This window comes from Lactuca serriola, chromosome 5, assembly GCF_051521515.1.
Source record: "Lactuca serriola cultivar US96UC23 chromosome 5, Lser_US96UC23_V15, whole genome shotgun sequence".
Taxonomy (NCBI): Eukaryota; Viridiplantae; Streptophyta; class Magnoliopsida; order Asterales; family Asteraceae; genus Lactuca; species Lactuca serriola.
The window spans coordinates 178,908,258-178,923,729 of record NC_136412.1 but is presented as its reverse complement, the minus strand read 5'-3'; the positions used below and the strand labels follow the sequence as shown (position 1 = coordinate 178,923,729).

Here is a 15,472-nt window from a genome sequence, read left to right as displayed (position 1 = left end):
AGCACTAGATCTAGCCACAAAAGGGCTCAATAAGCCCTAAATCAACATGAACATCAACATAACAGAGAATGGCTCGAAGATAGTACCTCAAACGTGATTTCTGGACCTCAAATCTTCAGGAAGTGGCTCCTCTTGTTTCCCCTTGGCTATTGCTTCCTTTCCCTTGCTAGATAACACCTCCAAGGTCAATACTGGCTCCTTGACTTACTCCAAACGCTCAAGCTCAATAGGGTTTTACTCAGGGGACTGGTGAGCACAAATGACGGCCATAAGGCCCTTTAAATATGCTCCAAACTCAAGAAATTAGGGTTTCATTAAACAGCGCGGACTCGTCGAGTCCATTCCTTGGACTCGCCGAGTCCAGGCGCGAAACCGCGTCCAAATCCGCAATCATACTCGGCGAGTCTAGGCTCCAACTCGCCGAGTCTCCTCGCAAATCATCAAAAATAAATAAATGAATAATACCTGGGAATCCAGGCTGTTACAATTCTCCCCCACTAGAACTAGACTTCGCCCTCGAAGTCTCGCTCCGCAAATAACTCTGGATGCTGCTCACGCATCTCACGCTCCGGTTCCCAAGTCATCTCGGACCCCTTCCGATGCTGCCACTGAACCAGAACCAGGGGTACCTCCTTGTTCCTCAGAACCTTGATTTTCCGATCTCTGATGGCCATTGGTCTCTCAGCATAATTCAGGCTTGCATCCACCTGAATATCCTCCAATGGAACCACTGCCGACTCATCGGCTATACACTTCCTCAGCTGCGACACATGAAAAGTGTCGTGAATTTGCCCCAACTATGCTGGCAATTCCAAACGATAGGCTACCCGGCCTACCCTCGCGATCACTCAGAAATGACCAATATATCGAGGCCCCAACTTGCCCCTCTTCCTGAATCGAATCACTCCTTTCCAAGGAGAGACCTTCAGGAGTACAATGTCGCCGACCTGAAACTCAAGCTCGGACCGGCGTCTGTCTGCATAACTCTTCTGTCGGCTCTGAGCGGTCAACAACCTCTGTCTAACCTGTTGAATCTGCTCTGACGTCTGAAGCATGATCTCTGTATTGCCCATCACCCGCTGTCCAACCTCTCCCCAAAAAATGAGGGTCCGACACCTCCTCCCATACAACAGCTCAAAGGGTGGCATACCAATGCTCGAATGATGGCTGTTGTTGTAGGAAAACTCTGCCAAGGGCAAATATGCATCCCAGCTACCCCCGAAATCCAACACACATGCTCGGAGCATGTCCTCGAGCGTCTGAATCGTCCGCTCACTCTGACCGTCTGTCTGGGGATGATATGCGGTACTAAAATGCAGTCTAGTACCCAACTCCTCATGAAACTTCTTCTAGAATCTGGAAGTGAAACGCACATCACGGTCTGAAACAATCGAGATCGGCACCCCATGCCGAGATACCACTTCCCTCACATACACGTCCGCCAACTTCTCTGCTGAAGAACTCTCGCTGATAGCAAGGAAGTGAGCACTCTTCGTCAACCTATCCACAATCACCCAAATTGCATCAACTCCCCTGGCAGTCCTTGTCAATTTGGTGATGAAATCCATAGTGATATGTTCCCACTTCCATTCGGGAACCTCCAATGGTTGCAACTTACCATGCGGCCTCTGGTGCTCGGCCTTAACCCTCCGGCAGGTCAAGCACCTCTCAACAAACCACGCGACATCCCTCTTCATACAGGGCCACCAATACTCCTTTCTCAGATCCAAATAAATCTTAGTGGCCCCCGGATGGATCGAAAATTTCGACCGATGAGCCTCCTCCATCAAAATGGTATGCGTTCCTCCCACAAACGACACCCAGATACGCCCCTGAAATGTCATAAGCCCCCGACCATCGGTAACAAACTCTGAAACCAAACCAACAACCCGTTCCCTCTTCTGCATCTCAGGTTGCACAGCCTCGGCCTGTGCCCCACGAATGGCGTCCAACACTGGAGCTATCACGTTCAATGTCAAACATACCTCCCGCAGCGGGATGCTCTCCGCCCTGCGGCTCAATGCATCGGCTACCACATTAGCCTTGCCTGGGTGGTACAGGATCTCACAATCATAATCCTTGACCACATCCAACCACCTTCTCTGACGCATATTTAGGTCGGGCTGATCCATCAAATACTTCAAACTCTTATGGTCCATGTATATCGTACACCGAACCCCATACAAGTAGTGACGCCAAATCTTGAGGGCGAACACCACTGCTCCCAACTATAGATCATGGGTGGGATATCTCATCTCATGAGGCTTCAGCTGCCTCAATGCATATGCTATCACATGCCCCCTCTGCATCAGCACCGCTCCCAACCCCAAAATCGATGCATCACAGTATACCACAAAGTCCTCCATCCCTTCCGGGAGAGCTAACACCGGGGCTTCGCACAACCTTTGGCGAAGTGTCTCAAAGGAGGCCTGCTGCTCGGGGCCCCATGAAAAAGCAACACCCTTCCGGGTCAATCTGGTGAGTGGCACTGCGATCTTGGAGAAATCCTTAATAAACCTCCGATAATACCCTGCCAACCCTAGGAAACTCCTGATCTCGGAGGGTGATCTCGGCACTTCCCAACTCATCACCGCCTCAACCTTGGCCGAATTGACCAATATCCCTTCCTGGTTAACGAGATGTCCTAAGAACTGGACCTCCCGCAACCAGAAATCACACTTGGAGAATTTGGCACAAAGCCTCTCCGACCTCAGAACTCCGAGAACCTCTCTCAAATGCTGCTCATGCTGCTCTCTAGATCTCGAATATACCAGAATGTCGTCGATAAACACAATCACCGACCGATCCAGCATCGGCCTACACACTCAGTTCATGAGATCCATGAACACCGCCGGGGCATTGGTGAGTCCAAAAGGCATCACCACAAACTCATAATGCCCATAACGCATCCTGAACGCTGTCTTCTGGACGTCCTCATCCCGCACCCTCACCTGATGATATCCAGACCTCAAATCGATCTTGGAGAACCAAGATGCTCCCTGCAACTGATCGAACAAATAATCGATCCTTGGCAACGGGTAACGGTTCTTGACCGTCAGCTTGTTCAACTCCCGGTAATCAATGCACATCCGGTGTGAACCATCCTTCTTCTTGACGAACAGGATAGGCGCTCCCCACGGCGATCTGCTCGGTCGAATAAATCCCTTCCCCAACAGCTCCTGAAGCTGCGAGGATAACTCTTGCATCTCTGGAGGTGCAAGACGATAGGGCACCTTAGCGATAGGCGCGGCTCCCGGAACCAAATCAATACTGAACTCCACTTGTCTCACAGGAGGCACACCCGGCAACTCCTCGGGAAATACATCCGGGATCTCACGCACCACCGGAACCTCCTCTACTGAACTCGGCCTCTCGGAATCCACCCGTGTATCCATCACATACACCACAAAACCCTTACAGCCCTGCTGTAGACACTGCCTTGCCCTAGCGGCCGAACAAAACGCTGATCCTGAACGTGTACCCTCGCCGTACACCGAAAGAACTCCCCCACTAGGGTCTCGTATGGTCACCAGCTGACGCTCGCAGTCGATAACCGCACCGAATCTGCTCAACCAGTCCATGCCCACAATGACACAGACATCACCCATCGCAATGGGAACCAGATCAATCGGGAACTCAACACCGAAAATCTCGACTACGCAACCTCGGAGAATCTCCGTGGCATATATCACCCTCTCATCAGCTATGGAAACTCTCAGAGGCCGACTCAACGCCTCATGACTAACACTGATATGTTGACTAAAAGCCAAAGATACAAAAGACCGACTCGCACCCGAGTCAAATAACACCAAGGCAGGTACAGAATTCACAAGAAAAGTACCTACGCATAACATAACATAAGCATAATATCTCAACATCAAAATAAGTACATGAAAGAATACATACCAGCCATGACATCGGGGGCTGCGCGGACCTCCTCCGCGGTCAGCTGAAAGGCTCTCCCTCATGCCATCGGCGCCTTGGCCTTCACTGGCCGACTCTCTGTAACTCTGATGGCGGCAGGGGCAGATCCCTGAGGTGCTCCCTGAGATGAACCTCGCAACTGCGGACACTCTGCCTTCCGGTGTCCGGTCTGATTGTAGTGAAAAAACACAGCAAACCCCTTGAGGTAGTCCTTGGCCATATGCCCCTCCTTGCCACACTTGTAGCAAGATCCCGCTCTGTAGACTCCATCATGACCCTTGCCACACTTCCCACAAGTGCGGCCCTTCTGGCTCCCTGGTTTGGGATCAGCGGGCTTGGCCCGCTTGGCTGCCGGCTGAGACTGTGCTGGTCGCCGATCCGTCCCCTGAGACTCTGCCTCCTCCCTGGCCTGAGTCTCTAGCTCAATCTCCCTCTTCCGGGCATTTGCTTGAAGCTTAGCAAATGTCCGGTACGAGGAGTTCGCCGCGAACTCCCGAATGTCTCGCCTCAAAACGCTCAAATATCGGCTCATACGTGCCTGCTCAGTGGACACGTGCTCAGGGCAAAACATCGCCCTCTCATGGAACATCCTGGTAATCACTGTAACTGACTCAGTACCCTGCTTGAGGGTCAGAAACTCCTGGGCCAAACGCTCCCTCTCCACCTGGGGAACGTACTCATCTCGAAACATGGCAGTGAACCTCTCCCAGGTCACTGCCGCAAGCTCAGCAGGCGTAAAATGCGCCGTCACAAACTTCCACCAGTCCTTCGCTCCCAAGCGAAGCTGGTTCAACGCGAACCAAACCTTCAAATGCTCAGGAGATGAGCAAGTGAAGAAACACCCCTCTATGTCAGAAATCCACCTCATAACTGCCACCGGATCCTGCGTCCCATCAAACTCTGGTGGTTTTGTGTTGCTGAACTCCCGGAACAGCAACGCATCACCACCTTGCGGCCTTGCGGCAGCAATAGCTGCGGTGGCCGCTGCAACAGCAGCCTCAGAAAGAGCGACATAATGCTCGTCAAAGGTCTCAATCAGCGTTGTCTTAATAGACCCGAACATATCTGGTATCTCTGCCCTGATGGCCGCAGCCACCTCCTCGTGGATGATCCGGCGGATCCCTTCTTCACTAGCATCACTGCTCTCAGACATCAAACGTGTCCTCACCATGATCTACCTCTGAAATACAACATACGAAACATTAGAACCCCTTCGAGCATACTCACACTCGACAACTCATTCCTCCTTGATCCTTGGTATTCCAAAGATTCTTACTTAGGTTGTACACCACTCCGGTGCTTTCAGTAGTACGGGGCCAATACTACTGTCCACACCGTATCAGAATACACTCCAAGTCCTCCTCTTCGGATCCCAAATTCCAAGTACTCTATCATGCATAGACCACTCTCTAAAAGATCTCTCATAAGCCCCTCATTGCTACCTACTCACTCTCAAGCATCTCATAGCAGCTCACCTCTTCCTAGGCTAAGGCATCACAAATCAGGCCACTCTAGTCCTAATAGGAATACCTAGCCTACTCTAGCATGCGAATACATCATATCAGTATCAATATCACATAACATGAGGGTATTTTGGGAAATCACCGTTCGGGTGTGGACTGATCGTACACACACAACTCTGCTCTGCGTTTCTCAAAAATCTTTTACTCTTTTTGAAAATACTTCTCAAATCCTCAGTTTGAGTTCAAATACGCTCGAAGGTGTACTCGAATCCCTCAAACCAAGGCTCTGATACCAACTTGTAACACCGTGAATTTCAAAATAATTTTTCGCAAAATATAAAAACATTTTTCATTTAATTTTCATAAAACATCAAGTTTAAATCTCCAATTCACATCATACAAAATCCCAAGATCACATATCATAAAAATCCCATGCGTGTGTACAGATCAAACCGGCGCCTTCCCACGGTCATCACTAGTACCTGAAACAAACAACACTAACACTGTAAGCACAAAGCTTAGTGAGTTCCCCAAAATACCACACATAACACATATTAGCCACTCGAGGCTATAACTCTGTGGGTCCGTAGACCCTACTCTGTGAACCCACTGGTTCTAACTCTGGGAACCTTCCGGTTCCAACTCTATAAACATGAACAACATAAATCACATAAACATCATGCAGTACAACAAATAACATACACATAACATACACATACTCTGTCACATAACTCTGATTACCTACTCAAGGTAAAGTATAGTGAGAAGGCTCACCTCGTATATCTCGATAACTCGCGAATCCTGGAAATCACTCGTGCTCGATCCTCCGAGCTATAATCCTCCTATAACATCATACATCTCTAATTAACACTTTTACCACTAAGGTTGACTACCCCTATCAAGTCAACACTGGTCAACTCTGGTCAACGGTCAACGGTCAACTTTGACCGGACTCGGCGAGTGCACTAGAGCGACTCGGCGAGTCTATACGTGGTCACTAACTCTCTAGGATTCTCTTTTGACACGTCGAGTACTCCCCTAACTCGACGAGTTCCACCTGGCATGAATTGCGGGGCCACCACGACTCAACTCGTCGAGTCTCAAGAACAACTCGGCGAGTTCCAACTCGACTCAGTCCACCTTTTAACCCTCTCTAACTCTCCCTGACTCACTGAGTCGACCCTTAACTCGGCAAGACCACTCGCTGAGTGGTTAAGGACAAACTTCATGCTACTCGTCGAGTCAATGCCATGCACCAACTCAATCTCACTTCTGAGGTCAGATCCGCTCCAACAACTCATAGTTCTGGCCCTCCCAAGCACATTCATCACGTAAAGTTCATGTCTTGGTGCTCATAACACACCCCATGCCTCATAAATGGTGTTTTGACCTCATGCACAAAGACCCCAATCCAAAACGCCCATGGATTCATAAAAAGCTTGGACAAAGGGACACTCTGGACCTCCAAGGGTCCAAATCCAGAACCTAACTCGCTTAAGGGACCAAGGAAGCACTAGATCTAGCCACAAAAGGGCTCAATAAGCCCTAAATCAACATGAACATCAACATAACAGAGAATGGCTCGAAGATAGTACCTCAAACGTGATGTTTTGGACCTCAAATCTTCAGGAAGTGGCTCCTCTTATTTCCCCTTGGCTACTGCTTCCTTTCCCTTGCTAGATAACACCTCCAAGGTCAATAATGGCTCCTTGACTTACTCCAAACGCTCAAGCTCAATAGGGTTTTACTCAGGGGACTGGTGAGCACAAATGATGGCCATAAGGCCCTTTAAATAGGCTCTAAACCCGAGAAATTAGGGTTTCATTAAACAGCGCGGACTCGCCGAGTCCAGGCGCGAACCCGCGTCCAAATCCGCGATCATACTCGGCGAGTCTAGGCTCCAACTCGCCGAGTCTCCTCACAAATCAACAAAAATAAATAAATGAATAATACCTGGGAATCCGGGCTGTTACATATGTATTGTAGGTTTGCCTAGTGATGGGTTAAGACTTAAATTGGATGTTTAGTTCAATTAAGTTTGGACATTGGGTAGTCTCTTATTAACAGTACGTGCGTTGTGAGATTGATGATCGGTGGAGTACGTCCTACGTATAGAAGTACATTTTATGTACGAAGTCCTTTTCAAAGCTCCGTGTCTTGGGTGCTGCTTGTGCCAGGGTACTATTATGTTCTCGGGTACAAGTCTTTCGCATACCAGAGTACTATAATGTGCCAGAAGTACTATCATGTACAAAGTCTTTTTGACAATTTTGTGTGTCGGTTATGGGAGTGTACGGGAGTACTCTAGTAGTATTTCCCCATAATTTAATTTTGAGAGAGCTTTGGAGTCATCGTTTCTTTTATGAAGTGATCGACCGAGCTTCATATGCCAGTGTTTTCTTTCACGAAGTAATTAAGGGAACTTCGTAGACTGCCTAATAAAGTGTGTCGGTAATAGACCACTGCTGGGTATGTCTGGTGTTATATTACTGGAAAGGGTGCGTCTGGGGTTGAAGTACCTCATGTATTCAGGCCACTGCTAGGCAAAGTTCGATGCTGGGATAGGTAGAGTCTGGAGGTATAATACCTCATGATAGTCGGACCACACCTAGGCATTGTTATCTAGATAACTACCCCTGACTTAACTGTCATGTGGTTCTTTCTTTTACGAACGAAGGTTCGTGGTGAAACTTATTCCATTCCCCTCATTTGATGTCTTTATTGATCCTCGTTTGCTGCTAGGGAATTTCCGAAGCAGCTTCGTCAGTTGTTGTTCATATCGATTCCTTAGGCTAGATCTCGTAAGATCATTGTATAGGGTCAGTATGTGGGGATCGACGGGATGGTATAAATTGTTTTAGAAATATGGTTTATATGTGTTAATAATATTAGTGGTTTTGTAGGATCGAGATATACATTATTATTACGTTGTTTGGAATATTAGTGGTTTTGTAGGATCGAGATATACATTATTATTACATTGTTTGGAATTAAGAGCTTTCATACTCTGTGTTCCTTAGATGATTAGGTTCATCAGGGATATTGGGACTAAGTGTTCATTAGGTGTTCTCGAACTAGGTGTTTATTAATTATTGTGAATTTAGTGTTCACCAGAGGTAATCTAAGAACCATGGCAACACTAGACTTTGTGCCAATTCCTTAGGGTAACTCTTAGGAATAAATGGGAGAAGGGTAATTGGTTCTTAGGGTAAATCTTTATGAAATAGAGGAAGATAATGGGGGTGGGTAATTGGATTGATTGTTTGATAATTAAATATAATAATTATATTATTGTGGGTTGAAAACCCTATATGCTCACCAGGCTCCCAAGCCTGACCCACTCAGTTTTTTTTTGCATTACAGTTAATGGCACAAGAGTATAAGTTGGTGGACTTAACGAGAGATTTTGGATTATAGGCCGGTAGTTATGAATAACGGTTGTAAGGTTTATTTTGTTCTGTTTATGCTTTTGGTCTGCATTGAACATGACATCCCGAGATTTTGTTATAAAATGAAAATACATTTCTTTAAAGAAATGCTTTGATAATTTTTATTATATTTTGTTTTGGGAACGAATTCCGCAACTCTTTTAATCAAAGGATTACTCTGATTTTATAAAATAAAGCATAAACAAATCGGTCTTTTCTGGCTGTGAAATTGGGGATGTCACATATTTGTATGTGTTTCTGTAAGTATGTATAATGTATGTATATTTGTAATGTATGTATAAATGCATGTATATATGGTGAAAACAGAAAAAAATTATATATATGTTTATGTACGTGTGTTCGTTTGCCATATGTGTATATGAATTTGTATGTATAAGTCAATATGTTTATATATGTACATTTGTTTACCATTAATGATTGAAATGTATGTATAAATGTATTTTAATATGTTAATTTTTACCATTTGTGATTGAAATGTATGTATAAGTGTATTTTAATATGTTAGTTTTTACCGTTTGTGATTGAAATGTATGTGTAAGTGTATTTTAATATGTTAATTTTTACCATTTGTAATTGAAATGTATGTATAAGTTTTTTTAATATGTTCATTTTTTACAATTTGTATGTATATGTAATATGTGTATGTATTGTATGCAATTTGGAAACTAGAATGCTATAATGAAAAAAAATGAAAAAAAAACAAAAAAACAAAGTAGGATGCTATAATGGCAAGTATTATTTTTTTTATATGTGTATTTGTATGTATAGAAAATTACATATGTAGTTTGTGTATTTGTATGTCATTTGGAAACTATAATGTTATAGATGAAAAAAAAAACAAAGTAGGGTGCTATAATAGAAAGTGTATTATTTTTGTATATGTAAGTCACATTATGATATATTTATTACCTCCAGTAGGCTTTGGTTGTGACTAACATTTTTAATTATATTTTTCAGCTGAGCTTCCTAAAAAAAGACGAGGCCTAGCAAAAAACATCCGATTATCAAAGTTGATACGGGCAAATAAGGGAAAGCCCGTAGATTTGGATTTCGACAGAGAGCTCACATATTCCCCTGTCGGGAACTGTGGTAATTGGTTTACCCGTGAGATTGGGAGGTATATATCCCTTTAAACGTATCTGGTTGGGAGAATGTTTCCCCCGCTTTAAGGAATGTCACAGTCGTGCATCTAAAGGTAACTTGGATATTATTTTAAGTTTAATTGTGATTGATATTTAATTAACTAACTTTTTCATATTTGTAGAATAAGTTTGATTTGGATTAGGTTAACTTGGATCCCGAGCGTGCTCAGTTGTTGTAGAGCATTGATGCGACTTTACAAAGAGTTTATAGAGGCCGAAAAATAAAGCGCATACTTATTTTCAGAATGTCGGGGAGGCTTACAGATATCCCAAGGGCATTAGCCAACCCCCCCTGGTATGTCACGTGGAAATTGGGCAGAAGCAGTTGAACATTTTCAAACGCCAGAATTTTCAAAGGGTTCGGCGTCAAACAAAGGAGTCTGTGCACAACAAGTAGTTGTAAATAGAGGGGGGTCATGCTCGTATAGCAATGCATGTTTCAAAGAAGTAAGCTATGGTACATTTAATTGTTTATTTAAATTATAGTTAATCTAACTTTTAATGTTAAATAGGACATCAATCGAATTGAAGCATTTTGTCAGGCTAATACTGATCGTCAAGGGGTATTTAGTAATCCTGTAGTCGAGCAACAATACGTAAGTGGTTAATTTGTATTTTTATATAAGTGTTTATATCGTCAAGGGTATTTATTAATCTAGTTTTTATGATATTTATCATTTTTTGAAAATACAGAATGCTTTACTCCTTGAGATCAGTCAACAAACTCAAGCTTCTTCACAAGCCAGCGGTTTAACACCAAAGGGTACACAAATTGTTTTTGAAAGAATATTGGGTGTTCGACGAGGCCACATCAGAGGAATCGGGTGTAAACCTTCTACAGTTGTGTCGATGTACGATCAGGAACAACCACTGACACATCCACCGCCACAATCATAGGTGAGAAAACTATTTAATTTTGGTAATTGTTTCAAATGTTGGTAATTGTTGGTTTAGTAATAGTTTCAAATATTGGTAATTGTTAGTTAGATAATAGTTTATATGTTGGTAATTGTTAGTTTGGTTATAGTTTGATATATTGGTATTTTGTAGTTTAGGAATTGTTAGTTTATGAAAGTTCAATGTTATAATGTGTTATATGCAATATGTGTAGTTTGGTAATTGTTAGTATATGAAAGTACATTGCTATAATGGTATTTTGTAGTTTGGTAATTGTTAGTTATAGTATAATGCCATAATGTGTTATATGCAACATGTGTAATTTGGTAATTGTTAGTTTATATGGAATATATATTTTGTATATAGAATGTTATAATGTTGGTTTAACTTATAAGACTATGTTGTTTTATTTGTAGTTGAAAATGCTTCAAACAATGTTATAAGATCCGGAATGTAGTGCCGCACTTGAAGATTGGTTTTGTTTGTTGTCACAACGAAATGAAACCAAAGAGAGATAATAAAAAATAAATAAATACCAATACCTGCGATGCCTTTAATGGCGACAACCGGTTATTAGCGGCCACTAACCTTTAGCAGCGACATCCTAGTGTTAGCGCGCGACATGCATTTAGCAGCGACCACTGTTATTAGCGGCGACATTTAGATTATCAGCGGCGACACATGCCACTTTTAACGGCGATGGTTGTCGCCGGTAATACTCTATTTTCTTGTAGTGTTGATTTAATTTAACTTTAGGATGACATCATCCAAATAATCTAAGGTTTGAAATTAATAAAAAAAAGACAATGAATGATCTTCATCGTTGAAGATGATGTCGTAAGGTTTATATTTTAATATATATATATATATATATATATATATATATATATATATATATATATATATATATATATATATATATAGGGAAAAGTGAATATACCCTTAAGGGTATATAAGTTTAGGTACCCAAATTCACCATACTACGTCGTTTTGTAACATATATATACATTGTAATTGTCCAATATTCTTATAATTCAACTTCTAACATGATTTACTTCCAAGATTTTTATAAATTTCACATTTATCTTCCTTTTATATAATTTTCATTTTCAACTATAATATATATAGCCTAGTAGGTGTTTGACAAAAAGATGTGATGTAAGAGAAAGATAATAGTGAAAATTTGAAAATCTTGAAAATAAATCAAATTAGAGATTGAAGTTTAAAAAAAATATAATAAATATATCAAACAAAACAACGTATTGTGGTGGGTTTGGGTACCTAAGCTTATATACCCTTAAGGGTATATTCACTTTTCCCATATATATATATATATATATATATATATATATATATATATATATATATATATATATATATATTACTAAAATTGTTGTATTAACTACTACTACAAGAACTGAAGAGAGATATTTCGATTGTAAAACCTACTCCCTTTATGATACACATCTAGGGCATGAAGAAATCAATGCGGCCAAAGGCATCAAAACGCGAAGATTGGGTCGATTTTATCAGTAACATGCCGGATGCTATTCTTGTTTTGATTCTTTCACGTCTTTCATCCACAGAAGAAGCAATACGAAGCAGCATTTTATCCAGACGATGGAGGTTTTTGTGGACTGCACTTCCCTCTCTAGAAATAAACGTACCTTGCAGAGAAGAATTCAAAAAAAACGAATTCAAAGAGTTTGTTTATTGGGCTTTAGCAAGCAAAACCGTAGATTTGGATAGTTTTCGTCTATGTTGTGAGAATTTATACAGTATGTCAACAGTCGAGAGGTGGATTCATCTGGCAGTTACGAGAAACGTCAAACAGCTTAACTTGACATTTTCCCCTAAGGAGAAGACCAAAGCTATCGAGTTGCCCCATTGTCTGGTGACATGCAGTTCGTTGGAGGTATTAAGGTTGGAGTGGATCATCAGTCCTGGTCTATCTTTGCCTAAGTTTAAGGGGTTTCCGGCACTTAGGGTTCTTGTTTTGAACTGGGTTGACTTATTGGACGACAGAGTTTTGGTAGAAGATTTTCTCCAAAGTTGTCCATCACTCGAGGATCTGAATTTGTTGGACTGCAAGCTACACAAACTTGATCTTCTTTGTATTTCATGTCCGAAGCTGAAGAGGCTGAGTATTAACTGTGAAAATAGGGACTGCTGTGACATTAAAATTTCTTGCCCAAAACTGGTGGATTTGAATTTGACAGGTTCTATGGCTTGTAATGTTTTCTGTGACCGTTTAGACTCCATGAAGAAAGTTGTTTATGACCCTGTATCGGGCAGGAGCAATATTGTACCTGTGTTGTTTCATGGAAATTCTCATGTCAAATCTTTGTGGGTGCACCTTTACTTCTTGTGTGAGGTAAACGTTTGTTCTCTTTCAGCTCAATTTTCTTCATTTTGGTTCAAATTTTTTTGGAGGGTAGTTTCTGCAATATGTGGAAATTCCATTTGCAACCAATTGCTCAGCATGACCCTTCTCAATCTACGTTTTTTCTTTTCGAATTTGGTAGTTAAATTATATATATATATATATATATATATATATATATATATATATATATATATATATATATATATATATATATATATATATATATATATATATATATATATTACAAAGTTTCTAGAAAGGAGTAGGATAACTGGAGATGCCTGAATGTATCATTGGTTTTCATCAAATCTTTATCATTTGAGTACCTATTTAATTCTTACCATGAAGAATACCTTCAAACCCTTACTTTTTGTCATTATCGTAGTGCTTTAAATCTGCATGTGATCTGGCTCTACCTAATCTGAAGACTTTGGTGCTAACCACAACAATGGGTGCTTTCACCATCAGTGAACTCATCCGAATTCTCAAAAATTGTCCCAAATTGGAGTCACTCAAGTTGACCATTAAAAAGGTATTCGCATATCAAATGGTGTTTTTAATTTTTTTTTATGCATCACACTCTTGAAGCAGATGGGCTCACTTTCACACTTTCCTAGGTGTCTTATATGCATTTTAAATTCCTGATATACGCATAGATGTGGAAATTTTGGTCTTTTCTTTACCTATAAGAGGGTTGGTTAATATTATATTTGGGATAGCTTTCAAAAAAGTTTTTTCTAGGTTTTTTGCTTTTCAAAAAGCTAATAAGCTAAAAAAATATTTGTGTATTTAAAAAATGCTTTTCAAAAAATGCTTTTTAAAACAGTTTTTGGATGAGAAAAAAATAAATAAAACTTTCAAAAAGCTAAAAAATCCTATCTTTTTAATCATTTTACTCCTAAAAAACAGTTTTTTTTTAATGCAAACATTTTTAAAAACCGATTTTTCTAAAAGCCATAAGCTAATAAACAATTTTTTTAAAATCACTTTTGTAATAAAAAAAGCTAACCCAAACACACCTTTTATTAAAATGAAAGAAAAAAAAACTTAAAACTAAAATTCTTACAACCTTTTAAATCGATTTATTACGAATAACTAGATTATTCTTTTAACAATGTATTTTTTTTGTAAACTTATCAAACATATCTTTTTTATATAGACTAATGTTTTTGTTTGATGAAGTACGAATTTTATGGGGAGGAACTGTTAGAATGGGAGCAGAATGGAGGTGACCCAAGGGAAATTATGAGTCCTGATGTGCAACAGATCGCGTTTTTTGAATTGAATGGAGAAAAGCCAAAACTAGTTTTAGACTCGCCATGGAATGGATATGGATTGTTGCAAATGGTTTTCAGTTGGGGGGTTAACTAAGAAGCCAACTCTCACTCTCTCATTGGTGAGTATGTATGCAAAGTTCTTTGTCTTATGTGGATGTTTTTTGGATTTGAATTTTGTTTCATGTTGCTATATTTTCAACTGTTTTTGGATTTGAATACTTGTTTGCTTCTACAATTCTTTTCATATTTCCCTATAAACACTACAAGAATAATGACCATTAGTGGCGACAGGGGTCGCCGCTAATACCTTTAGGGTCGTCGCTGTTGGTTTGTCGCTAATACCCCATTTGTCGCCGCTAAAGGTGGCTGTCGCCACTAATACTTTCCGTCGCCACTAAAAGTGTCGCCGCCAATTGTAGTTTTCTCATTTTTTAATTTTTTTTAAAACATTCTTCCATATACAAAACAAACTTTATAAAATTATAAAAATTGTTATAAAAATATAAATTTTTTATAAAAATTGTTATAAAAATATAATTTTTTTATAAAAACAGATAACCAAAAACACATCCATACATACACAAATACATACATAATACACATACAAAAACGTATACATACATATAAAAAAACACATATACATACATGATACACATACTAATACACAAATACATACATAATACACATAAAAACACATATATATGTATATATACACAATATATATGTGTATATACACACACACACACACATATATATATATATATATATATATATATATATATATATATATATATATGCATACTAATACACAAATACATACATAATATACATATAAATTCACAAACATATACAAAATACACATTCTACATACAAAATTTAAAATAAACATATATAGAACATGTGGTGGTGTGTAATCCGGTAGAGAAGCATGGTG

General features: G+C 40.4%; 1 protein-coding gene across 1 annotated transcript; it reads left to right on the top strand.

Annotated features, from left to right (window-relative positions):
* The first annotated feature begins 12,307 nt into the window (after positions 1-12,307).
* Positions 12,308-14,728, top strand: LOC145051344 (F-box/FBD/LRR-repeat protein At3g52680-like). The gene is made up of 3 exons (XM_078999381.1): positions 12,308-13,249; positions 13,647-13,793; positions 14,444-14,728. The coding sequence occupies exons 1-3, from the start codon at positions 12,350-12,352 to the stop codon at positions 14,630-14,632; spliced, it is 1,236 nt and encodes a 411-aa protein (XP_078855507.1). The 5' UTR covers positions 12,308-12,349; the 3' UTR covers positions 14,633-14,728.
* The last annotated feature ends 744 nt before the right edge of the window (positions 14,729-15,472 follow it).